This window comes from Anopheles aquasalis, chromosome 3 (genome assembly GCF_943734665.1).
Source record: "Anopheles aquasalis chromosome 3, idAnoAquaMG_Q_19, whole genome shotgun sequence".
Taxonomy (NCBI): Eukaryota; Metazoa; Arthropoda; class Insecta; order Diptera; family Culicidae; genus Anopheles; species Anopheles aquasalis.
Genome location: NC_064878.1, coordinates 4,172,501 through 4,197,500, shown reverse-complemented (window position 1 = coordinate 4,197,500; position 25,000 = coordinate 4,172,501). Strand labels below are relative to the sequence as shown.

At 50.8% G+C, this 25,000-nt stretch overlaps 3 protein-coding genes across 3 annotated transcripts in view; 1 reads left to right on the top strand and 2 right to left on the bottom strand.

Moving 5' to 3' along the window:
* The window catches only part of LOC126579058 (zinc finger protein 423 homolog), a 17,374-nt gene extending 6,984 nt beyond the window's left edge, over positions 1-10,390 (top strand). The window contains exons 3-9 of the mRNA XM_050242291.1: positions 4,249-4,391; positions 4,466-6,760; positions 6,890-7,009; positions 7,089-8,240; positions 8,326-8,784; positions 9,016-9,268; positions 9,377-10,390. Coding sequence (XP_050098248.1) covers positions 4,249-4,391; positions 4,466-6,760; positions 6,890-7,009; positions 7,089-8,240; positions 8,326-8,784; positions 9,016-9,268; positions 9,377-10,177 — 5,223 coding nt within the window. The 3' untranslated portion in view covers positions 10,178-10,390. The remainder of the gene's footprint in view (positions 1-4,248; positions 4,392-4,465; positions 6,761-6,889; positions 7,010-7,088; positions 8,241-8,325; positions 8,785-9,015; positions 9,269-9,376) is intronic.
* A 611-nt stretch (positions 10,391-11,001) lies between these two features.
* LOC126574404 (tudor domain-containing protein 7B) lies at positions 11,002-23,854 on the bottom strand. The gene is made up of 6 exons (XM_050234594.1): positions 23,758-23,854; positions 14,877-17,051; positions 14,160-14,777; positions 13,090-14,063; positions 12,844-12,998; positions 11,002-12,769 (listed from the first exon to the last, which is right to left on the bottom strand). Exons 2-6 carry the CDS (start codon positions 16,989-16,991, stop codon positions 12,534-12,536), a joined length of 4,098 nt encoding a protein of 1,365 aa, XP_050090551.1. The 5' UTR covers positions 16,992-17,051; positions 23,758-23,854; the 3' UTR covers positions 11,002-12,533.
* Positions 23,855-24,112: 258 nt separating this feature from the next.
* LOC126574414 (uncharacterized) overlaps positions 24,113-25,000 on the bottom strand; it is a 1,229-nt gene continuing 341 nt past the window's right edge. Inside the window, exons 2-3 of the mRNA XM_050234604.1 lie at positions 24,751-25,000; positions 24,113-24,693 (exon numbers count right to left, since the gene is read on the bottom strand). The exon at positions 24,751-25,000 is cut by the window's right edge and continues 173 nt beyond it. Of these exons, the coding sequence (XP_050090561.1) occupies positions 24,428-24,693; positions 24,751-25,000 (516 nt within the window). The 3' untranslated portion in view covers positions 24,113-24,427. The remainder of the gene's footprint in view (positions 24,694-24,750) is intronic.

Genomic DNA, 25,000 nt, shown 5'->3' with positions numbered 1-25,000 from the left:
AAGTCCGTAGTTCCGCGAAAACTATTCCACCAATCGGGAACCGCTCGAGCAGAGTGCGTCCACCAAAGTGTCATGTTTCTCCTTTGCTCTGGTCGGGCTGGTTTCGATTTGGTTCGTGGCCTGTTCCATTATGGGTATCACTGCATCATCACCCATTCCAACTCGAATCCGTGCTCATACTTTTATCACTTGTGGGACTCGACACGCACTACGTGTCAGCCTGCAGTTCCAGTGCGCTATGCGTGTGCCGTGGCGTATATACGGTGGCCATCGTGCTACCCGTTTGGGAGAGCGACATTGGTGCACGTCGTCCGGTAGTGAACGGGCACCATTGGGAGCACCCGGCCGGCGCATTGGTAAATCGATCGATTTGCTGAACCATCATAATTGCGCCTCGTGGCTTTATGAGTCACTGAACTGAAACTTTGCTATCAACTCTAAAGTGCGCAGTTTAAACGGTGATCAAAGTTTCGGAGAGTCAGACAGGTTCTAGTAAGACTATAGTCTTCCAAAAAAAAAAATCCATTGGTTATAGAATATACCTTGGTATGTTGAATTGCACTTCTTAAACGAAGATGCTATTATAATAAACACTTCTAGTCATTTCCCGTCAAGTTTATCTTCATTTATCGACTGGCTAGGTGTCTAAGGATTGAAATGGTAATAACAAGTTTTTATGTCACTTGGATCTCCAAAGCGAGAGCGTGAAAGATGCGTGCTTTATTATCACGTCGAGGCAGAGGCCACACTTTTTCATCTGTTATAATCTGCTCTTTCATTTCTTTTGCTTCAGAATGAACGGTTTTTTTTTTCTCATATTATATCAAACAGGTTCCGATTACCTAACGTAGATCATCTTCCCAGTAATTGCCAATAATTTATGTTGGTAATTTAAATTCGAATCGAAGTCATGCAATCACCGAATGGGGCATCGTGAGAGAAACCCCAAAAAAAATACTCCTTGCACTCCAAATAAGTGCATTACTGGAGCCACCAGGAACCGGTCGCGCCCAATTCTCGCATCGCAAGGGTTCCCAAAATAGAGCTGTGACTGCGGTGCCGGCGCTGTTTGCTGTCGGTTGGTAATTAGCAATCGTAAATCGCATCTCGACCGTCGGCCATATGAACCAACACGCGCGATCCGAGGGCGTCTAAGATCTATGTACGATCAACGCCAGCAGGGTGGCCCCGGGAACACCGAGAGCCGTCGGGCCCATCTAAGGTGCAATGGCGCACGGCCCATGAAGCGTACTACCCCAACAACCACATCATCATGATCGTTATGATCGGCAACGTGCAGCCGCAACGGACTGCTGCTGCCCGATTTGGCATCTCGGAGGGACAAACCGGAATCGATCGGGGGGAATGTGCGTGGTGATTGGTGCGATCGTACACGACGACAAGCCAGCCCGTGCCCGTGAGTACCGCGCCGTCCATAATCGAATGCTAATGAGCCGCTCGGAGTGAAGGGAAGGGGGGGGGGGGGGCTCTTGGGAGACGCACTCCAGGGGTGTTGGCCAACATTTTGTTTTTCTGCTCTGCCGACCGCGTGGTCAGGTTGGGGGCCATTTTAAATTACCGCACAATCGAGTAGTCGTGGGGTGAGCTAAGGAGATTTCATGCCGTTGGACCATGGGCCCCCAATATGGCCGCGTAACCACGGACGGTAACGATTCCCTGGGGAGAGTGAGATCCAAATCGAAGTCGAAAGAGCGCCAGCGGAATTGAAGAAACTATAACGAGATTTTTCTTTAATTGAAAACATATTGTTTTAACTTTACTCTTATTTATGAAGTGGTGTAATCGATAAAAATCCACGATCATATCAGTTACTAGTTAAAAATATTCATATCAGTTTCTTTAAGCTAGTGATTGCGATTTGAGTATTAACTTTAAACTCAATTTGCATTGTTTGACCTTAACTGTTCTATCTTTACTTATATTTTTTTTTTCATTTTCATAATTGCTTTTGCAATGAGAATCTTCACAATGTTTCACATCAACAGTTTTATGATAATTTATGAAAAATATTTCTTAATTTGCATCATTTCCCTCTGTCTCAATCAAAAACACAAGACTTCTTTTTTGTTTCTCAACATAAACGGCCGATTTTTTATGAACCTTCCGTGTATCTTGCGCAACTACCTGGTTCCGAAAGCACGAACGGGCAGGATCGTTGCCAACACATAAGCGAAAAAAAGCGCTTTTCATAACCAGGATGTGGTCGAAATGATGGGCGCGATAAGAAAGTATGCTCGCATTATAGCATGCGAACTCCGATCGAATAAGCGAACGAGAGGGCCCACTCACCTCTCTCGAAGCTGCCCTTGAGGTTTCTAATGAAAGCGTACGCGGCACACCGGCTCCCGGAAATCGTGCAAAAATGGGTGACAATGAACAACGCAAAGCGGCACTCGCGTTTGCGCTCCGGCACCGGAACACTTGAGGCTCTGGAGCCCTCGCCCCGGGACACCCCGGGAAAAAGGGCAAAAAAGGGCCAGAATCTTGCGCAAGAATGAAGCGACCGTGTCTCGAGCTCGACGAGATGTCATCTAGCTGATAAGAGCAGAACGTCGTTGCTGTGGCCGTCGGGCCGAGCCCGCAACCGGCGCACATTGAAATGAGATTTTTCTCCATCAGCACCAGGAGCAGCAGCAGCAGCAGCACCAGAACGACAAACGACGTTCATCAGATCATAAGGAACAGACATTCGCACATTCTGCGACCCGACCGCGACCGCGACCGGCGGATCGCGGAACAAATTTCCCGATCCTGGCGCGCTACCGCGATCCAAAGTGCGCGATAAGAGCAACTGTTGGTCCCCGGGCTGGGAACCCGGGGGCCAAGTGGTGACAAGCAAATGCAAGAATCTCGGTCCGCGAGACTGCGCCTGTCCACTACTGCACCTTGGTGGTGGATCTGCGTGCCTCACCCAAAGGAGAGAGAGGGAGAGAGAGGAGCGAGGATCACAAAGATGATGATCATCAAACCAGCAGCAGCATCAGCACAGCAGAAGGCACAGAAGACGCGGGTCCATTTATGCATTCCTCGTGTGGCCCGCCCCGGGTGGCTACCTCTGGCCGGAAAGATCAATATTTATGAGTCCAACCCGCGCGCGCGCGCGCGCGACTCACCAACTGACCGCGCAGGAGGTGCCGCCGCGCGGACGAACGAGTCAGTCGGTTTTGCCTTCTGGTTTGCTGTCATAATTTGGACGCCCGCCCGGTAAGCAGCGGACGTGCAACAATTTTTGACATGTCCACACCGCCCCCTGGAGGACATGGACGCGTTGAAGTGTGAATTCCATTCCAGCGTTTCCCCCGGGTGGTGGTGATGGTTGCCGTGGACGACTCCTTCAAGGGCCCAAGTGTCTCATTCTCACCTCACCAGCCACCAAGTCAACCTAAGACGGCCACCAGAATATCATGATATAGCTTTTGCGTGTTGGCCAGTTGCCTGTTGGTCAACATTCTTGATGCGCACCTACCTTCTCGGATGGCCACCCGGGATGGGTGGGGGTAAAGCACCAAACTATGCGCCGTCCACAGCAGCGCGGTCAACTATTTCGATCGATCGCTTCCATTTCCAATGCCAAATGGTGTTTGAAGGAACCAAGAACGGATCACGCGTTGGGTTGGCTGCTGTTCTGGGACATTTTTAATAATTCATTAAAATGCCACCATTCGACTTCGGTGGCTTTGGAGCATTTTTTGTCGCGTCCGTTGGTGTTGCACGAAGATTCCTTCGTTTGCTGGAAGTGCTGCAGCGGTAGCTTCAAACTCCTAAAACATAAAGGAACAATTAAAATTATGATATAATTCACTACACCGCACTACATTGGTATGCACTTTGAAGCTAGTTAATTACGTGTCGTTTCGGCGGAAGCGATGTCTACTACAACGCAAAAAGGTGCTGCTCGATTTGAAAATCCCGTTGACGATCTAGCAATCCTCTGGATAGCAACAGTTGGTTGTGCATAGCAACTGCCGGGTAAAAGTGTCTTTTCACTGCTTTAACAAACAGTATAAGGCAAATAAAAAATGCTCAATATTAAAATCATACTTTTAAACAACATTTCTGCTCAAAGAAGGATCACAAAATAACACAACAATTTTTGCAACGAACCGTAAAAACCCAGGGGAATCTGAATGATGCAATCTAACCACCCAAAATCGCACCCAACAACTAAACTAGGCACGAGCTAATGCGCGTTTTTCACCCTCCTCTCTGTTCCATTCATCTCTTCAGAGCCACACGGAGCACATGCCTTTCAAGTGTGAGTACTGTGCACGGCTGTTCAAACACAAACGGTCCCGTGATCGCCACACGAAGCTGCATACGGGCGACCGGCGCTATCGCTGTTTACACTGTGAGGCCGCCTTTTCGCGCAGGTAAGCCGCTAGTCATCACTCGATCCTTTTGGATAACGTGTAACACTCCCTGCTCTCTCACTCTTTCCATACAGTGATCATCTGAAGATTCACATGAAGACGCACGACAACCAGAAACCGTTCCAGTGTACGATCTGCAACCGAGGCTACAACACAGCGGCCGCCCTGACGAGCCACATGCAGAACCACAAGAAGCAGCTGGCGCTCACCGGTAGCCCAAACCTCACCTACAGTCCCCGGTCGACTACGAGCTCTCTCTCGAGCGGTGGTGGAGGTAAACGTAACTCCAAGTTTTCGCCCTATGCCCCCAGCAACTCCAATTCCGATCCACTGCTGCTGATGGGCGGGGGTGGTGGTGGTGGTGGACGATCGAGCGCGAAGCACAGTGCAGTCAAGGGTTCTAGCTCCGCTGGCAACTCCATCAACCGTACACCGACACCCGGAGGGGGAGGAGGAGGAGGAAGAACAGGAGAAGGTGGTTCGAGAGGAGGAGAAGGAAGCATACCAGCAGGTGGCAATCCGTCGTCCGATCATCTCTCCTGCCTGTACTGCACCCGGACCGACTTTGGTTCACTCGAGCAGCTCGGAATGCACGTCCAAACGATGCACGGTGGTCCGCTCGGTTTGCTCGGCACCGGTGATCCGTTCTTTGGCGTTTCGCAGCATCTACCACGGGCTGCGTCCGGTGGACGCCGTGCGCTAACACCGGATGGATCACCGGCACCGCTCACCGGCACAAGCTACCCACCGATCGTGTGCGAGTTCTGTACGATGAAGTTCCCGACGGTGCCGTTAATGTTTGCCCATCTGAAGGCCACCCATTTGGATCGATTAACGACGACGGCGGCGGCGGCGAGCACGATCGGTTGCCATCGGCTGTCACCGAACGGTGGCCGTGGTTCACCGATGGGACGCCTTTCGTCCGGCTACCAGCAGTCGCTGGAGCAGCTACACTTTAACAAGAGTCTGCTTAGCAGCACCTTTTCCTCGCTCTACGGTGCCAACCTTGGTGCGTCGGCGGCACCACGCACCCCATCCTCCGATTCGGCTGTCAAGGAGGAACGGAGATCCACCGGTGCTAGGGATATCAATGATGAGCGAGAACAGGAATCAGATGAGGACGAGGACGAGGAAGATGACGATGACGGGGATGTTGAACCGGATACGAAGCGACGGCGACAGGACGATGTTCCGGAGCATCGCTCACCGCTACTCACCGGCGAGCACGATGACGTCGATCGTGTGGAAACGGATCGAGAGGAAGACCAAGAAGGGAAACCGGATGAGGAAGATCGAGAAAGGCCACCGGATGATCCTGCGAATGGTCATATCAAGCGGGAACGCAAAGATACCGATCGCACGACACCCTCCATCAGCCATTCATCATCTGCCCGATCTTCACCCTGTGAATCACACCGTTCCGGTCCCGGATCACCATCGCATGCTCCGACGGCTTCCTCCGAGAGTCTCCGAAGGAACGCATCCACCGAGCAGCTCACTCCGACCGATCTCAGCCAACCGAAGATGAAGCGTCTTAAGCTGGAAGCAGAAACCGACGAACCAGGAGTGGCAGAGTCCGCGCGTAAGCACGAGCAAGCTCCGTCCAGCCATCAGGAACAGCGACGTGCGCGGGGTAGTGGTAGCAACAGCAGGCGCGATGCTGATACCAGGACGGAACAAACGGGATCACTACTGGCATCACATTACCAGCATCACCAGCAGCACCATATGGGTTCCCACTCGGGGTCTAGTGAAACGTGCCACGAGCAGCGACCACATCTACCACCACCGGCACCATCACAACCTCTACCACCACCCGGGGCCTACCTCTGCAATCAGTGTAATGCCGCCCTGCCCGATTTTGAATCGTTCCGCACGCACCTAAAAGCGCATCTCGAGCAAAGTGCCAGCGTGGCGGCAATGTCGGGCGGTCTGGCATCCGGCGGTGCTGGCGGAAATCCCATCCTTGGTGGCGGCCCGTCCAGCACAGCGGCCGTTCTCTCGACATTCCTCTGCCAGCAGTGTGGGGCCACGATGAGTGGTCAGGCCGAGTACGAGCAGCACACAATCGGCCATTACCTGGTGACGGCGATCGAGTATCGGTGTCCATTGGTAGGGGGTGGAGGAGCAACTAGTGGTGGCTGTACTGTGGGCCCGGGAAAAACGGGCAGCTTCGCAAAGGCCGACGAGCTGCATAAGCATCTGTACGAGTCGCACCTGCAGCTGCTGTACAAGTGTACCGTGTGTGGTGAGACGTTCGAGTCGAAGGTACAGGTGCAGGTGCACTTTGCCGTTAGCCACTCGGTTGAGGCGAAGCTGTACCGCTGTTCGGCCTGTAACGAAACATTCCGCACGGAGCGTGACTTCCGGTAAGCAAATTCCAGGACTTGGTAGCTTCCATCTAATATTCGTTGCTACGGTGACTAGACGATCCTGTTGTCATGGAGAGCGTATTGATTGACATTTTATTCTTCTCCATACTTTTAATACGTAATTAGGCAACACATTCGCAACCGCCATCTAGCACCCGGAGCGGTACAATGCATGTTCTGTCGCGTCGTGTGCTCGTCCGAGCTCGAGATGCACTTCCATCTTGCTTCGCACGCCAGGAAATACAAGTAAGCAGCCGCTGGGCAAGCATAATCATACCGCAATAAATCGCTTACCGACTACTTACGCTCTTTTCACACTCCGCAGATGTCCGGCCTGTCCTGAATCGTTCCACGTAGAGTTCCTGCTCGATCGACACCTCCAGACACACCACAGTCAGAAGGAGTTAGCTTCGCCGAACCGCAGAGGTGGTGGCGATGGTGCCAACTCCTCGAACGGACCATTGAGTATCGCCACATCCGGAACGAATGGCATACCACCGGCATCATCCTGCAGCAGCACTACAACGAGTGCAGCGTCATCGGTGCCATCCACCACCGCAACGACTGCGGCCGGGCTGGAGTATCTTCAACTGCACGGTCAGATGGCTGCGATGGCGGCAGCCGCAGCGGCCGCTGCTGCTACTGGTAGCTGGCCAAGCCTTTACCAGACAGCCAACAAATTTTACGCCAATCCGGGACTGCAAGTAGACATGCAGATGAAACATCCACCGCATGGCCTACTCCATGGGTTCTATGATTCGATGCTTGGAAAGGCACCTCCGCAGCAGCAGCAGCAGCAGCATCGTGGAGGTTTTCTAGCAGACGCATCTAGTGCTCCTGGATCCTCTTCAACCGGCAGTGCCAACAAAAAGAACCCATTTCTTCCCCTATCACCGAGTTCTGGAGCGTGCGGCAAGTCAAGCGGCAACCCACTGTTAGGGCTCGGCTTCGGCACGGCCAACCCGTCCCAGAGAGCTCCCGGGGGAAGTGTCCTGAATGGATTGTACTCTCCCGAGAGTATTGCAAACAGTGCACCAGGAAGTGCATCTAATTCCGTTACCACAGCTGGAAGCACCAAACTGTACTCCCCGATCACAATGATCCATCAGCGTCCGTATGGAGATAATGGAATGGTCTCTGGCACCACTACCACCGCTGGCTCACGAGTGGATTCCGAATCACCGGTCGCAGGGGGTCAGTTGGTTAGCTTTCCTGTGCTATCGGACCACCAGGAAAGCTCCGCTGGTTTGAAGCTAACTACTGGCAATGGAGGTGCCGGAAAGGGGGTTACTAGTACCGCCAGCACCACAGGCAACAGTAGTATTACCGGTGCCAATTCCTGCTACAGCTGTGGTATCTGCGAGCGAACCGATTTCAGCACGGAAAGTGAGGTTCAAACACACCGCAAGATCGTGCATAATCTCAAGACGGGTGTCAGCTTGCGCTGCGCGTACTGTAACGGTGACTTCCGGTCGAGGTATGTGCCACTCCCCCAGGGTTGCGTTACGCTAACCGAAACACACCATAGCTAATTTCCCAAAAATCTTTCCGATCCATTCCAGAAACGAGCTCGAGAATCACATGAAAATTGCGCATAACACGGGTGGCGGTAAGCACAAGTGTTTGATTTGCGATGAGATTTTCCCCTCGCCCGCCGTACTAGCCGAACATAAGCTGGCCCACTGTAAGGTCGGTGCTTCGGGACGCTGTTCGCACTGTAGCCTGCCGCTTCCCGATGTGCACACGTTCAAGCAGCACCTTCCGGTACACCAGACACCAGCTACGTCAACAGCCAACGCACAGGGCACTAGTACGTCCAGTTCATCCGCTACCGGAGGTGCTGCGGCTGCTAATGGAAGTACTGCCTGTGCCAGCACTGCTGCCACTCCCGGTGGTTCCTCAGGGACGACAAGCAGTACAAACGTTGGTGGTTCAAGTGTGGAACAGGACCGATTCCCGCAGCAGTGCATCTGCTGCAGGCAGACACTGAATTCCGAGTTTGAGATCAGCCTGCACGCAAAGTAAGTTGAACGGTCTTTCTGATTCACTATATTTGTATTAGTATTTGTCGCAATAGTAGATACGCCAAAAGAGGCTGAGTGCAGGCGTGTGAAAAATAAGAAAGTTTAGTTTCCAATGCCTACTGCAGGCCTTTTCTCTACGACGTTTATCTCTTGTTCCCATAAGCCAACTGTGTTTACAAAATACCATGTATTCTAATTTCCTGACTTTCCCTTTACTACCTTCCACAGATTCCACACAAAGTCGGCCGATACGAACGAGCGCACCTGTGCCCTCTGCTTGGAACCGTTACCATCGCAACCGGAGGCCTCGACCAAGATCTGCGACGCGTGCTTGAAACGACACAATTTCCCGACGAAGCTTCTATCGATGAACTTCCTCAAACCTGCCGGTCAATCGGCGGGTGTCTCAGCGACGGGCCCGCCATCGACCGCTTCCGGATCGACTGAACAACGGCCGTACACCTCCTCCTCTTCATCCACCGTCGGTAATCAGTCCGGCGGCGGTGAGCTGTTGCAACTCCAGCAGCAGCAACAGCATCATCGTAGCAACCGGTTGGTAGGCGATTTGCCCAACTCAACGAACACGGAGCAACCGGTGGCCCCAGGAACTGGCGGTGCCCCGTCAACAGCAACGACGACATCACCCGCACCACCGGTTCAGTGCAATCTGTGCAAGAAGATGCTCGCAAATGCACTGAAACTGCAGGAACACCTGATCGACCATACGTTCGCGGGGTGCGAGGAACGCGGTTACGTGTGCTACCTCTGTTCGGCCGTCTTTACCTCATCGGCCGGGTTACAGGCACACCTACCGGTGGCACACTCGAACGCAACCGCCAAACCGTACGACTGTGAGCGGTGCGGTGTGGCGTACTTCTTCCGGGCCGAGCTCGAACACCATCTGATCGAGCACGAGGATCGCGAACGTACGGGATTACTGTATCGGGGAGAGTGGCCAGAGCAGCGCCAAGGAGAGGACCCGAGCCATCATTCTACCATCAAGCAGGAACAGGACAGGGACCGGAATGAGGAAGAAGACGACCAGCAGCAGCAGCAGGTGGAGCAGAACAACGCTGAAGCGGCTGTGAGGGATTGCCAGGACCAAAGTGAGCTAGAAGAAGAAGCGCAGCAGCCAATGATTAGGGAAGCCAATGATAGGGATGATAAGCGAGCAGAGGAGAAGGTTGATTCGGAAGAATCCGAAGCGGATGACGAAGAGGTTTATGACGACGACGACGACGACGTTGAAAACCAGAAGGAAGAAGAGGAAGAGTATATCGAGGTAGAGCATACGGTGCTGGAGGAAGGGCATCACGGAAAGGAACGATCCAGGATCGGTTCCCGCCGATCGCCGATCGTTACCTCGGTTGCCGTTACAGCAGCAGAATAGTGAGCTAGTCTCGCAAGTCACACGTGGCAGGTCCTTGAGTAGTAAATTATGAAGTAGAATTAGAAAGTTACTCCTCATCTTTCTCCCGCCTTAAGTGCACCTCTCCTATCGCTACCCCCTAGAAGACAAGCTAGCAGTAGAGACCGCCGAGAGTCATTAGTCGCAGGTCGCTAGAAGACACGCTACATTCTTTATTACAAGAGAAAGCTAGATCCACGGTAGGGAGGGTGGTGGTCAGACGGTTGACTTTATTTGTACATTATGCTCATTAGTATTACACTACGATTACGAGTGAAACTATCCGTTAATTTATTAACTTTTATGTAACACATACGCCGGCACCCGTATCCGGAGGTAAATCAATAAACTAGTGAAAAGCACATCACCCTTTGGTATAATTATTATAAGAATCTGGGGAAAGATTCTAGAGATGGAGCTATCACTTCATACAGATCTGTCATCTAACACCAGATTCTACGATTAGATTCTGAATAATCAATCCGAAATGGTTGAAAAACGAGAAAAAACTCGAAAAACTGAAAAAAACAATTCCAAAAATTCGATGTCCAAAGAAAAGTGGAAAAGTAATAGGGGGGCATACCAGTCGAGGAGGTAGCCCGGCGCAAATGGGAAAGAGCTATTCGTCTCCCTCTAGCGCTACTTCTCTTTCACACTATCGACACAGTGGGCCCGACGCTGGCCAAAATTTGGTATTTCTTTCGCAAAAATGTTATTAGAAAATAAAATAAAATGTCTCTACTAAACAGAGTTGCTTTTCTTTCATAAAAATGTAATAAAGAAAATGAAACGCAGTACACTTTTTTTTAACCCACCTCCTCCATGGCATTCTATTTCGCTTTTAGTTCGTGTGTTCTGGTGGTTTCCCGAAAATTAATTCGCTTCCGTACCCAAAAATCGGTATCGCTCGGAGTAATAAGTAATGGCTCTTTCGTATACGACGGGGATTTATAATTCATATGACTTCGTTCGTTGTAGTGGCTTGAAATTGTTTCGCTGGTATTGTGCTATTGTGCAGTTGGTGACGCGGGGTGTATAGTTTTTCTTCTTCTTCGTTTAAAACATAACTCCAATCAGTAGAAAAAAAATAGGGATTAAATAGTTCATACTACTTGAATAGTTTGAATATCCATCACATACGGTTCCCATTTCTTAAGGCACTAAGTCAAGGAGTAATGAGCGATTATAGGACGAGCAGTGGCTGCGCGACTACTATCGAATAGGATGATCATGCCATGCGTGCATGCGTCTGTGCATCGGATAGTATTAATGTTCCCTATATTGGGGGGGTATATATGTGGCCCTAGATTCCTCTAAATGAGTTTAAAGAAAAATTTAACCGCAATACTCCATATTACATTTCCTTACGTATCCATTACATTACCGCAATACGCTGCAATAGGCATTCCGAAGGAGGCACTTGTTACACGTTCCTATCCTCCTCAGCCTCCTCCCTGTTTCTACGGGATAAAACTAAGGGCAGGGATAGTGCAGTGTAGCGGGGTGATAATAAATTACGTTTCTGCCTTTCAATAGGCCTCAACTATATTTCGCATTTGCGCTCGCATCAAATCGTACTAACCGGGAATATCGTATTTCCTTTTGGCTCTTTCTCTCTCTCGCATCCTCTCATTGCCTGTGCTGTTCATCGTCGCTTATCAATATTAATTATAAATGGAAGAAAGGCAACATTAATTCAGGTTTTCCAGTTCAGTATTATCACATATCATTTCGCATGCTGTGGCTAGCTCTCTGGCAGGGTAAGCTCTAAGCACTAGGAGCCACAACCTCACGCAGGAAATCATCGCCTATGCCGTTCCGCCGTAACAAACATGCAACAGCAGAAAGTATAAGAACAGAAGCAGGCCATGCGGGTTCATTCTAATTCTTTGGCCCCTTAACTACTACCGCTAACAGACCCCTTCCCTCTCTTCTTCTCTCGCCATAGGGGTGCTTGGACGATAAAATATGAGATTATATCTATTTCATAAAAATTGGCATTCGTCAAGGCCAAGCAAAACAAATCGTTACACACTAGACAGTAGGCTGCGCGCGCACTTTCCTTACATCGTGGACGCATGAAGAAAAACGGAACCCAAGGCCCCTGTAATGAGAATCACGTGTCTAGGACACGCAATGGAGATGATAATGCCGAGATTAAATATTTAAGAGCAAAAAAAAAAGGAAACCCCAGACAATACCATCTACCGCACTCACTGCGCGCTTATTAGTATCAGAGTATTGGGTAGACAAATAGCGGCCTTATCTTTATCGTTCATCAGTAATAGATAGTAATGGAATGGGTTAATAAATATCGAGCTCTGTGTTCGTTCAATCGTTAAACCGTTTGGGCGGCCGTGTAGACGGCACGTCCCTCGTCCACCAACACCCGGTGTACGTGTATATCTTCCTCCGTTGAAACGTCAATCAACTCCAGGTCGACGAGCTTCTCGTTCGGATTGATTTCGTCCGTCTCGATGCCTCGCACGATGCTGGCAAACTTACGCCCGACAACCAGCTTCTGAAAACGGACGGCATCGTCCGCTTTCCAGCCCTTGTTCAGCGGTTTGACACCTAGGGAAGAGTTTTAAAAAAAATGCTGCTTTACACCAGGCCTTCCGATGGAGGAGTCGTCAACCACCTCTTACCATGTAGTCGAGCCTTAATCGCCTGCTGCGGCAATACGCGGAAGCTGGGCGACAGAATGCGCAGCGCACTCACATCGAGCTCCTCGAACTGGCCAAAATCACAGAAGAACACGTGGATCGGTTTCGGTCCATGGATGATGTTCAACACGATCGCACTGCAACATAAAAGACAAACACAAAAATCGTTAGACACCGGAAAGCTTTTGCTAGTTGTAGGTCAGTGGCTGCTGCTTTTCTCCTACTCACCGATACCAATGACCGTCCTTATAGAAGGCAGCGTACGCCTCCCCTTGGCGCACCTGATCCTTGCGAACTGGCTGGGCCTTTTTCATACAAAAGTCCTGCAGTTCGTGCATCAGTCGGTTGAGCTGCAGATTGTAGCCGTACGGTTGGACGATGAAAAACTTCGGATTCGAAGCGATGGTCACCTTCACATCAAACAGCTGGCCCACGGGCGGGAGCGTCATCTTGGCCAGCTTGCTCTCCACTAGCACCGCTTGGGTTGCCATCGTCGGCTTGAGATTGAGACCATCGAAGCGTTTGGCTAGCTCTTTCGCTTCTTTGTTGGCCAACGGTGTGTAGCCCGTACCGGTGCCACCGGTTTCACTGTTGCTGGAATTGGGTAAGGAGTCCCGTTCACCGGAAGAACTCGAGGTAATGCTCGCCGCGGCGTTCTCGTTCGCACCGGGCGTCCGTGGTGAACTGATGAGCTCGGAATCGAGCTCAAACTCCTTCTCGTCCCGAATCGAATCGTTAACGCACACGAGAATGTTGTTCCCGGTGTCGCCACTACCGTCGGGGACGTACACGAAAATCTTCACCAGCGGCACACTGCCCGGTGCCATGGCGCAGACCTTTGCCATCGCTCGCATGGCCGGCTTCAGCAGAGCACGCAGACGGGACACCACCGAACGCTCCTCCGGCAGATTGAACATACGCATCCGAAGGGCTTGCGGTGGATAACGGCTAAGCGCTAGGCTGAGCAGTTCCAACCGATAGATGTTCGATACATTCGTCCGCCGACGGCATCCCACGTCCACGTACAGCATGCGACAGTACGGACCGGATTCCTCGCCATCCAGTTCCGCTCGGTACCACTTGCCATCGCTGTCGTCCTGCACTAGGTACAGTTGCTGCTGTGTGGCAGAAACCTTCGACTCGTACAGCCCACGGTACTTGCCCTCGAGCACGTCCGATTTCGTCAGATTAGTGATGAGTTTCTGTATGGCAGAGAGAGGAAGGAAGGAAAACCGAAACATTAAACACCATTTTTATCACCATCGGTCTCTCTCTCTCTCTCTCTCTGCAAGCCTTACCTGAATATAACTCATCGCACCGTCCCTCGTGCAGTACACATCGCCCTGATCGTCTACGTGCGAGATGTTGACGTAGTTGACCGTCTTCCGGTTCAACTCCGGCAGCGGTGTATCGTCGCAGATGTGCTTCAGTATGATCGGATTCATCAGCACATCTTCCTCCTCCTTGGACGTATCGTAGAGCGCTAGCTTCAGCTGACCGGTGCCTACTCCACCAAGCTGCTCCGCTTCCTCGTACACCTCCCGTTTCGTCAGGATCTCTCCGATGAACACGCGACCACTGATGAGATTGTCGAGATGGTGCTTCGCCTTGGGATTTTCGTTGAAATCCTCAAGCCCCTCGAGCGTAAAGCAAATGGCCTGCCCCGGCAGCTGCAGGTACTTTGGATCGCACCGGTACAGCTGATCGAGCGCAAACTGATCCCGCTCGCCAATGTCGATGAAGAAGCACTGGCACTGGTTACTCTCGTAGTTGATCTCATCCACACGAACCCGGTACCAGCAATCGGTAATGCAAACCAGGTAATACTCGCCAACGGCACCCACTGATTCGTCGGCAGTGAGTGGATTGCTGAGCATCGACATCTCAATGTCCGTAATGAGGGTATCCATCTTGTCCTGGAAGAAGAGAATGAAGCAAGTAAGTAGCAGAGCAGTAAGCCGTGGTTTGTAACGGACGGATGGGCAACGGATCAAAGCAACCTTGCGCCCACTTACGCTATATTCTTTGCCGACCAGACGTGCCCAAACCTCAACCGTCGATACCGGGTTGGTGATATACAGATTCCAATATTGTTCGTCCCACGGTAGCACGAGCTGGTTCAGTGCCATCTGCCGTGCCTCCGATGTGTTCGACGCAGCATCCGAGCTGGACGGTTGCTCACGGGCAAACACAATCGTATCACCGAGACAGTCTTCCAGCACAAACAACTGGTTCGAGTAGCGATCGAGCAGCGAAAACCAGTGATCCGGTAGCGTCGATCGGTGCGCCTGCTCGAACGCATCCGGTATACGTTTGCTGAACATACCGTGCGGGCAGTTTACCAGCAACTCGTAAATATGGTTCGCAATCTCCTCGTCCGAGTCCAGGCACACCGAGTACGTTTGGCGCGACTCATCGCTCCGGATGGCCTCGATGGCATTGAGGGCCGCCGCGAACTGACACTCGAACTCGTTGCCATAGTCGTTCGGGTACGTGGAGTATGTCGATCCATTCACCGTTAGCTGGCACTGGATGCGACCGTTCTTAAGCCTGAAGTAACGATACTCTGGCCGCGGATAGCCCTTCAGGTTACTGTATCGCATCAGTAACTCCACGGGTGTCGCATTCACGTCGTTCCACGTGAACTCTGTGTCGGGTGCACCGCCACCGTTGGTGTAGGGAGCCGCAGTGGTACTTTTGCCAGAGTACGATGCGGTAGTGCTCGCAGCTTTTCCGTTTATCACCGTGGTGGTAGTGCCACCATTAGCGACCGGAGGCGACAATGGTGCCACCACCTTGGCCACCTTTTCCATATCCTGCTCAGCCACCCGTTGATTTTTCGTTAGCCGATCCTGTACGGATTTGCGGCCCAGCAGTGTTGTCGATGAGAATGGCGTGTCACTGGTAGTGGCGAGCGATGATCTTTCCTCAAGCGATTGCGTTCGCTGGTAGGAACTAGTGGTTGCCACCGTAGCTGCCGCATTGCGGAATACTGATTCTGTCGATACTGGTGGTGGTGCACTACCCTTGGCCAGCTGGAGCCGTGCGCTTAAGCTGCTGCTGCTGCTGGTAGACGCTTTTGGTGCGGCCGTTAGCTCGGATGGTTGCGGCAGCTTAAGAGACATGAGCGGTAACGGTGGCACCGACGGAGGAATCACGCGACCGGAACCGGCAATCTTGTTGCTAGAAACGGCGGCAGTCACCTTCCTTTCCTGGCCACTCTTGCCATCAGAAAAGTCCAACCTGCGCACATAGCTCCCGGACGTTCCGTTGGATACGGTGATGGTCATATTCGATGGAAGAAGTGTTCCTTTTCCTTGGCGCATATCCACCGAAGAGCGACTCAGCCCCGTATTGCGACCATCTAGCTTATGGCGCAAATCATTCCCTTTCAGTTGCTGCTGCTGCTGCTGCTGCTGCTGGCCACCTGCAGTGGTGCTGGTAAGATTGTTGTTCTTCGTAGCCAAGCTGTTGTTGTTGGTTTCCTGGCCATTTTTCCTATTTTGCGATCCATCGGTGATGGCTTGGTAAAAAAGGTCACTCTTTGAAGGACCTCTACTACTGGTGGTACTACCGGTACCGTTCCACGATGGACCAGTAGCAGCTTTGGATCCTTTGGGCGAGCCCGACTTTCCGAAGCTGGCCTTCTTTGGCGAGCCGGAGGACGAACTTTGAAAGATAGAGCGCCCGTTTTGAGGCATTTGCTGGTAGATACGGCTGTATGCCGTACCGCCACCACTGCTGCCAGTTGATCCACGGCTACCGGCGAAGCTGTTGGTCCGGCTCATTGACGTCGGTGTGCGCATGGCGGCGAAACGTGGTGACACCTTCGCACTTTTCTGTGCCTGGACCATCTGCATAATGTGAGCCCCGCCACGGCTCACCTTCACGTATATACGCGGCTCTCCCAGGTCTCCACGTTTGATGATGAATTCACCACTGGCCTGCAGCAGGTCCTCCACGGTGCTGAATCCGTACTTACGGTACGGTAACGCTTCCCCCTCAATCGCCTTGTAGTCGCGCATTATGGTCTGCGCAGTCGACGGTTCCTTGCGGGAGGCGACAAGGGATCGGATCTCTGTTATGAGCCTCTTCGCTTCTTCCGACAGGCCACCGTGGGAACCCGCCATACCTGACGATTCACCGCCGTTGGGCGAGACAGTCAGAGTCGTAATGTTGTAATGCGTTTTCTGGAATTATACAAAAAAAAAAGAGCAAGACACATCAGGTACATTGAAACCAAACCAAATGAACCAAGCCAACGAGAGTAAGGACAAATTTTAAGTCAACTGATATCATGAGTACAGCAGCCGTCGTCAGAGCCAAACATCAATATTTTAAACAGAGCCTTCTAGATCGCAAACAATCACAAAGTTGCGGTGTGCTTGAGTGCGATGTGGTAAAGAAGTAAACCAAATATTAACGGATCTCAGCGAACGTTGCTACGATGCATGAATGATAGAATCAACAAAGAAGCTGAACGTGACAGCAGCAAACGTCTGGCAAGTGGAGAGGTTTGATTTCTTGTTCAACGAGCTCATCACTTTTCCTTTCCGAATCACTCAGTTGCGTTCAGCACGCGATCGCCACATGCCGGCAGCAGAAATTTCCAAACACACCATTTTCCACAGCTGCCGTTTCTCCCCGGATCGCTACACGTGGCGATGCTGTGCCTCTGGTGTGCGATCGCCGCACTAAGCCAACCAAGCGCCCAAGCGAATGACTAGTAACCGGACTCGAAATCAGCAATTAACTTCACTTTTTCCAAAGACCATGACAGGGAGTCTTGTCTTGAGGGTGGTGGTAGCGGCCGGTTGGTTGTGGCTGCCTTCGTCGCCATAATGGAAACAAACAACTCTCGCGGCGCGTTCGCGAAGAAGCAGAACTCCATGGGCTGCACACCACATATTGCTGTTGTGCTGTCTCTGTGTGCACAGACGGTACTCAACAATATCGAGAGCAGCGCGGGAACAGTACATTAGTAGAGACCACCCTAGGGGACCGCGGTGGTCCAGGTGGTGTGTGATCAATGCTGCTGGAGTAACTGTTTATGATGAGGCAAGGTAGGTGATTATGAAAAGAGAGGATGGATGAGGCTGCTGCTATTGCAAGAAATACCAAGGCTAGAAAAGGCACCTCCCGAACGAAGTAGGCTACTCTGGAACGCGTGCCTTCTTTTCTTTCGCTCCAGAAGAGAGGACACCAGAGATCGTGAGCGAGTTTCGTGTGCTTGTGGAAAAGAGGAGGATGCTGTGCTATTAAAACTGTTTAGAGAACCGAACCGCCGATTCACCACAACGGAAACAACGAAAATGTACGAAACGCAGCGTTTTACGAGTGCGCATAGGCGATGCGGGAAAGTGATGGTTTGCCACTGCCTAGCACCAAATGGGAAAACTCAACAGCGCTGTTTGCGGATTGCTGTAACACTGGTGAAAAGCTGCTTCTGTTGCTACTGTTGCCACCGTTTTCAACCGATTTCCCGCTGGTTCGATCCGATGGATGATGGGCAGGCAAAGCAGGCGGGGCAAGACGAGGCGAGAAAAGTGCATCACAGAGCAAATGGATGAAAATATTAACACAACCATCAAAGTGCGCTCTGGGGCTCTGATCATTGTTTTCATTTCGAGTGCGCGCGCGCGTTCGCAATTTTCAATTACGGATCGACAAGATCGGAAAATTTGAAATTAAAGCGTGCACTTTCAATGGGAAGCTCTTTCTGCAAATCTTTTCCAATGCGCGCCCGCCGTGGCAGGAGATGGCCACAACAGTCTGCCATGCGATGAGCCATTAAATAGAAAACAAACCACAATTCACAAAGAGGCGGCGCCCACGACGTCTACTACTAAGCCCCTTGTGTTGCTCGTTGTGCAAAACAGAAACAATTATTGTACCCGCATCCTGTTCAGCGCGTGGTACGCGCATTGTGGACGTACGCAAAACATCGGCAATGATAAGAAGCGATAGCGAAACGACGGTTATCAATGTCCATTAGACAGCTATGCACCCTTGCCAATGATGTCATTCCGAGGTGGTGATGGTGGTAACTAGATGACAAGAAACCCAATACGCGATAAGAGTCAGCAGGTGATTGTCTTTTGGTGTTTTTGTTATGGAACGCGCTGGACAACCGAAACTGATAACCGGATATTATCCCACAAACCGCATTCCATTTCTGGGCATTAGGCACACAACTGGCTCATTGGAAGGGGTTGAATATTCAATTCCAAGTCTCGAATCCAGCCTCTTCTCTGCGGCGTGTGTGCCTCGGCGACAGGAAAGCTAATACATTCTTTCGGGAACCATTTTGTTGAACTCCTAAAACCAGTTTTAAACAAAAGTAATTCGACACGATTTTGATGCTATTTCCACTGTGGGCACGTTTGTGCTCAGTTGGCGTTTTCCGTTAGTTTACTCGACATCCAACAAGCAGAGACCTTCAGGCGTAAACAATAAATAACGATCGCACGCATCCGTACGAACTAACAAAAACAATTGACTTGCAACACTGTAGAGAAAAGATAAAATGCTCGCAGCAGCGATTGGAACGCGACATAGCAGCCTAGGGTAGTGAAGCATAAAAAAAAAATGTGTCTCTTGAGCTGTCTGATAAGCTCCGGAAAAAAGGTTTCCACACTGTAACGGGGTGTTGCCGATGAAAAGTGCAACATTAGATGGAGCATGGAGAATCGGCTTCAACCGTTCCCCCACCATCTATTAGCTCGACAATCTGCCAAATTTACACTAATTGGATTGTCTCAACGTTCGTCGTACGCCGTGCCCTAACTTCTGCAGTGGTCGGTGATCGTTGATCGATCGATTTCGCCGAGGTTTGCAAAAATCAAATCAGCCAGCACGGGGTTCACCAGCGGGCTCGCCTCTCCCTCTGTCGCTCGCTGACCGGTAGGGGGTGCCAAAAGTGTACGCAATCGTGACAGTGGCGAAGCTCAGCGAACTAGGTTACTTTCTTTCCCCTCGCCCAGTGCTGCTTTTACACGTTTCTTCCTCTCTCTCTCTCCCTCTCTCTTTGTGCTTCCCCACGGTGATTGGTTGTCCATTAAAAACTTGAGGTGGTGAACCAAGTTTTGGCATATTAATATTTCAATCCAAGATGTCCCTCGACCTGTCCCAAACGAAGACGACCACGTTTCGCTCGGTTGTGTGACAGTGTGTCTCCTTCTCTTCGTGTCACTCTCGGAAACGTGACGAGAATGAGGAATGCAAATGCATGTGTGCAGTATTCAACATACAGCGGCCAGCAAGCCACAGTACTGCCGCAGTAAGATAATAATGATCGATATGTGTGTTGCACTTTTCCCCTTTTCCTTATAGCCAGTGCCGTGCCGGTCTCTGGCACGGATTTGGGGTTCTGTTTCAGTTCATTGGCTTCGATTTCTCATTGCCTGCTCGTTCGCTCGCTCGTTTGGTGACGATTGCATTACGGCTCCTTAAAACAAAACCTGTGAAAGTTACGAGCAAGATCGAGTTTAGTCGAAAAGAATTACATTTCTGACTGTAACGCTGTCCGCAACAGTCTGCGCGTTGTAACCATTGGTTTCTGATGGCTATTGAGTGAGCTAAGAGTATCGTTTTCACATACTAAAACTCAATTTTCAGCGATTAATGCGCGCTCCATTCCACCGCCAATCATGCGCGTAACGCGCTCCAGCAGTTTACAAAATGTTCGCAAGCGCTACCACCACCTCGTGCTGCGTTCAGAGATTCGTTTTCCATTTTCTCACTCTCGTCGTCTCTCTTATCAAAGTGAGCTGTTTGAAAGTTACCAATTTTTTGGAAAATAAAGAGTACTAAAAGAAGACACAAAGTAGTCACCATGCAGGGTGCGCCGTACTACCGACGACACTATGACATAAGACAGAGAGCTGGCCACGCGTAACCGGATGGTTGCAACACACCACCACCCCACCAGGCTGGGCTACTAGATGCGTCCGTTCGGTGGCCGCCCTGCGGCAAAAAGGAAATGTGGTAAAAAGGGAATTTAAGATTTCGGGAAACGGAGTTGCGTATGCGGCCAGCGACTGAGAGGAGCCCCCTCCCTTTGGGAGGTTTTGACTGCGTTCGGTTCGGTGCATCCTCCCCCGGCTCCTCCTCCTCCTCCCTGATTCCACCCCTACCCCTGCTAACCATCTTTAACGCAATGTTTTCGTTTATCATTGCTTTCTCTCATGTAAAGTTTACTATCATCTTTTCACACGGCTTTTCATCGATGCGATGAGTTTTCTTACGATGAGATTTTCCTCGCTTATCGTGTGATCTCATCGTGTGAGGTGTGGTTCGGGTTGGGGCCACGAAACAAACACAGATGATGGTGCCAAATTGATCGCCATGCGTTTTAGCAGCCGGAAGGGAGGATGGAGATGGAGCGTGGGGGCTCATCTTTATTATCTCACACAAAGATTGAAGCTAATTTCGTACAGGAACGTTCGGTCTTCTCCATGCAGAGCACGAGCAGAACGCGTATGTTTTCTAGTGTTGAGCACAGCTGCAACCATCGTAGTGTGCTGGGTGAATATTTTTTGCACGGTTGCTCTTGAGATGGAAATTGATTTCAATCCAATTAATACGAAATGTGTCTTGTAGATCGAAACTAGCAGACGACGCCATATTCCGTAAAGTGTTCTAAAGGGAGTGGTGGGTCCAAATCAAGATGAAGAGACGGTATCGACATTGACAGCAGAATAGCATCTAATGAATTGGAGAACATAGGCGCTCGACCGCAAGTGGTGGAAGGATCTTCTAAGACAGCCTAAGACGGCTCTCGGCGCCTAAAAAGTAAGTTTTGTAGATGCTCTTCGATCGTCCAACATATTTGTGAGCTTTGATACTTCAAAACGTCCTAAACATACCAAATATTGACAGCAACTATTAATTGGCCTATCTGTTCTATTCTAATTTAGCAAACTCGCGTATGTAAGATACCGCATCTTCGTCAGATACCATCACTTAGGAGCGCGCGCGCGCACACGCGGTCGAGCGAGAGTTATGGATGAGTAATGGTCGCAAGCAGTACGAGAGACCTTCGGGGATATAAACAAACCCCTCCACCAAAACCACCCGCCTCCTTGCAGGGCTACATCGCTGTCCGTCGCCACCGCAACCGTTCACGCATAATGCATGAAAGGAATGGGTTGGAGGGAGGAACACTCGGTGGTGGTAGCGGCGGCGGCGGCAGCAATGGAATGCGTCGCACGTGATGGGGGGATGGACGCCGCCCCACATAAATCCCATGTTAGAGCTGCCGTCACCAATACCAATACACATGCAATTGCTCAGCATGTTGCTCGGCGAGAATCAAAAATTCAAGAAGACACACGACTCGATCGCGAGTCTGTTGATCGTCATCTCATGATCATGCTGCTATCTGCGACAATCAAAAACAGCCCCGTCTATGTTGTTGTGTGTTGTCGTTTTCCGCGGTTATGTTCGTGCGATATGGAAGAGTTGATCCGGTTCGTTTGCGTGATTTCAACAAATTCTCTTTCTCCACCTCCTTACGCCTATGTGTGGGTGTGTTGTGGTAGAAAGCCGCATCACATCTCAGCCGCAGCAGGTGGAGGAGAACGCGATATGAAAGATTTGATAAAGGTTGCTACCGCACGCAGAAGAGAGCGAGAGCGAAATCGCTCGGCACACATTCTTGTGTAGTTTGCGAGGCTCGATCGCTGTAGAGATTAACGCGGTTGATGCCACGCCACAACAACTTGATACGCCCTTGTGTGCATTCTTCTTCTTCCTTTCGTATCTCTCTTCGCAGCCCATCGTCACAACCAGCTGAGTCTCACTTTCGTGCTCACTCTCTGGCTGGCTGACTGGCTGGCTGGCGGTCTGGCTGTCTGGTTTGGTTTTCTTTTTTCTAGAATTACTCAGACGACACCAACTTGAAGGGTGGGCCCGCCCGTGTCATTCGAACGCACCCAGCGAGACCCGGCCGTGCGAGTTCGCGAGTTGGCGCATCGTAAACACCCACACCCATCGCCACACAATCCGTCACCTGCATCGAGAGCTAGAGGTAGAGAGCAGAGGCGTTATCTAAGCGGAGCGGATAGACCCATGGGGAGCCTTGAGCGCCGCTCGAGCCACGTATGCATTTTGCAGCATGCGTGTATGTGTGGTCTTCCGATGGTCATGACACCGGGAGGTGATGGTGCACTGCGATTTCTGCTGATCCTGAAACACTTGCGCACTTACACGCGCTATTCGGCGAAAAGTAGGCCTCGGGTTTCAAGTAAATTCTGTCGACTCAACTCAAGTGGACATAATCACTGCTTCACGTGACAATCCAGAACAAACCAGGGCATACAACGGCAGCCGAAGCGACTGATACACTTTTGGCCGAGATTGGCCGATCGACGTTTGATAACCGCGCGATGACGAGGTCCAATTTCTAGATTCTTTACACACATGTGCATGTTCCCGCTTGTTCGTCGTGTTGCTCCAATTTCCCCGCCTCCTACCATCCGGCGGTCGCACCACCGCTCGATTCTGGGTATCACCACTTTTGGTGCGCGCGGATCGAACACACACGCACACACACGCGGTACTTTCACACTCCCTTCGCCCACCCCCAGGAACCCGACGGCACACAGAAGAACGTATTGAAGAGGAAGAAACGATAGCCAATACACTGCGCGGTGGTGCGGAAGGGGCACATTAATTGGTACAAACACAAAGCGAGAATCTGGCCATGGCACGGGAGAAGCGAAATTTTAAACAAAAGTCCCTTGGATACGTGGAAACAAAGCAGGCTGCGGCGGTCGTGGGGAGGTTAAGATGCGCGCGCGGATTCCACGGTATGCCTTGCCAGCCTCTTTGAAACGGTGCACGATGCTGGATAATTCCAATAATTATCGTAAAACGTTTGGCGAAGCAGCTTACCTTAGTAAAATCAACCAAATCCGTGCACTTGCAACCACAAACCGCGCGTTTGCACCACCAAGAGAGAGAGAGGACTGCGATGTACGTGCGCCACCACCGAGCGATACAGCGAAAATGGCACGGAGTGGGGGAGCATACGGAGCAAAGCACTTTCAAGCGCACGCTATAAACCCCTGCTGGTGTGCGTTTTTTCGTTCGGGGTTTTCGTTTTTTTAAGGACGACGCCATTCCGAGATTTTATTTCATTCGAGACTCAAAATTGCAATTTTACTTGTTGTGCAGAATATAATTTGATTTTCCTAGGCGGCGTAAAATGGCCCAGAGAATGTTGGAAGATTAATATGAAGCAAAAAACTATTGTACGTTCCAGGATTTATTAGCGTCACAATCGCAATAGGCCGCCAATTTCTACGGCGTAGTTAGCAATAAAAAATTAAATTTTGATTTCAACACAATTATTGTTTCATAGGCTAGTCTTCTTAGGTCTTCTTTCTCGTTCTAAGATACGCGTTTCTTTGATCGTTGTCAATCCTATATTGAATTCTAATTCTTACCCCATAAAACGGGGAACCGAAAACCGGGAAATGTTTCTACGAATACATTATAGTTTGATTGGGTCAGTAAACTGAGTCAAAAAACAGATCGTGAAATGCTCGAAAGCCAGTACCGATCACTCAGCGATCGCCACTCGTTTACGCTCGCGAAAATCGCTCAACACCTTCGCAGCCTGCTGCACTTTATCCTTCAGAGCATTCATATCCTTTAGCAGACTCAGCACGACGCCGCTGTCGAGTTCGACAATCATTCCGGTCAATTTATCTCCCAGTTCCGGACACATGAAGGCAACAACTGGCCGCAGGCGAGTAGCAAGCATATCCTTCATTTCGAACGGATGAGTCTTCCGTACCATATCCTCGGTAATCGGCTCGAAGATTTCTGCAAATGTTATACGGTTATCACTACCGCCACTGTCTTTTCTGCTAACATTCTTACCTTGAAGCTCGTTTGAATTAATCGAATTTACTTTAGGAATCGGTGGCGTTATCCGCGGTACCACGCTGGAATCTACAATGGTGTCGTACTTTGTATCGGACGCCTTCCATTCCGTGTCCCGCCCCGGGTTGGCAAGCGTAACCTCTACCGGCCCTTTTCTGTCAATCACAGATCCATTCATCGTTGCGACGGCTCTGGCGGCATCCTTCGGATTATCGAACTTCACATAGGCGTGATGCGTTCCGACGAT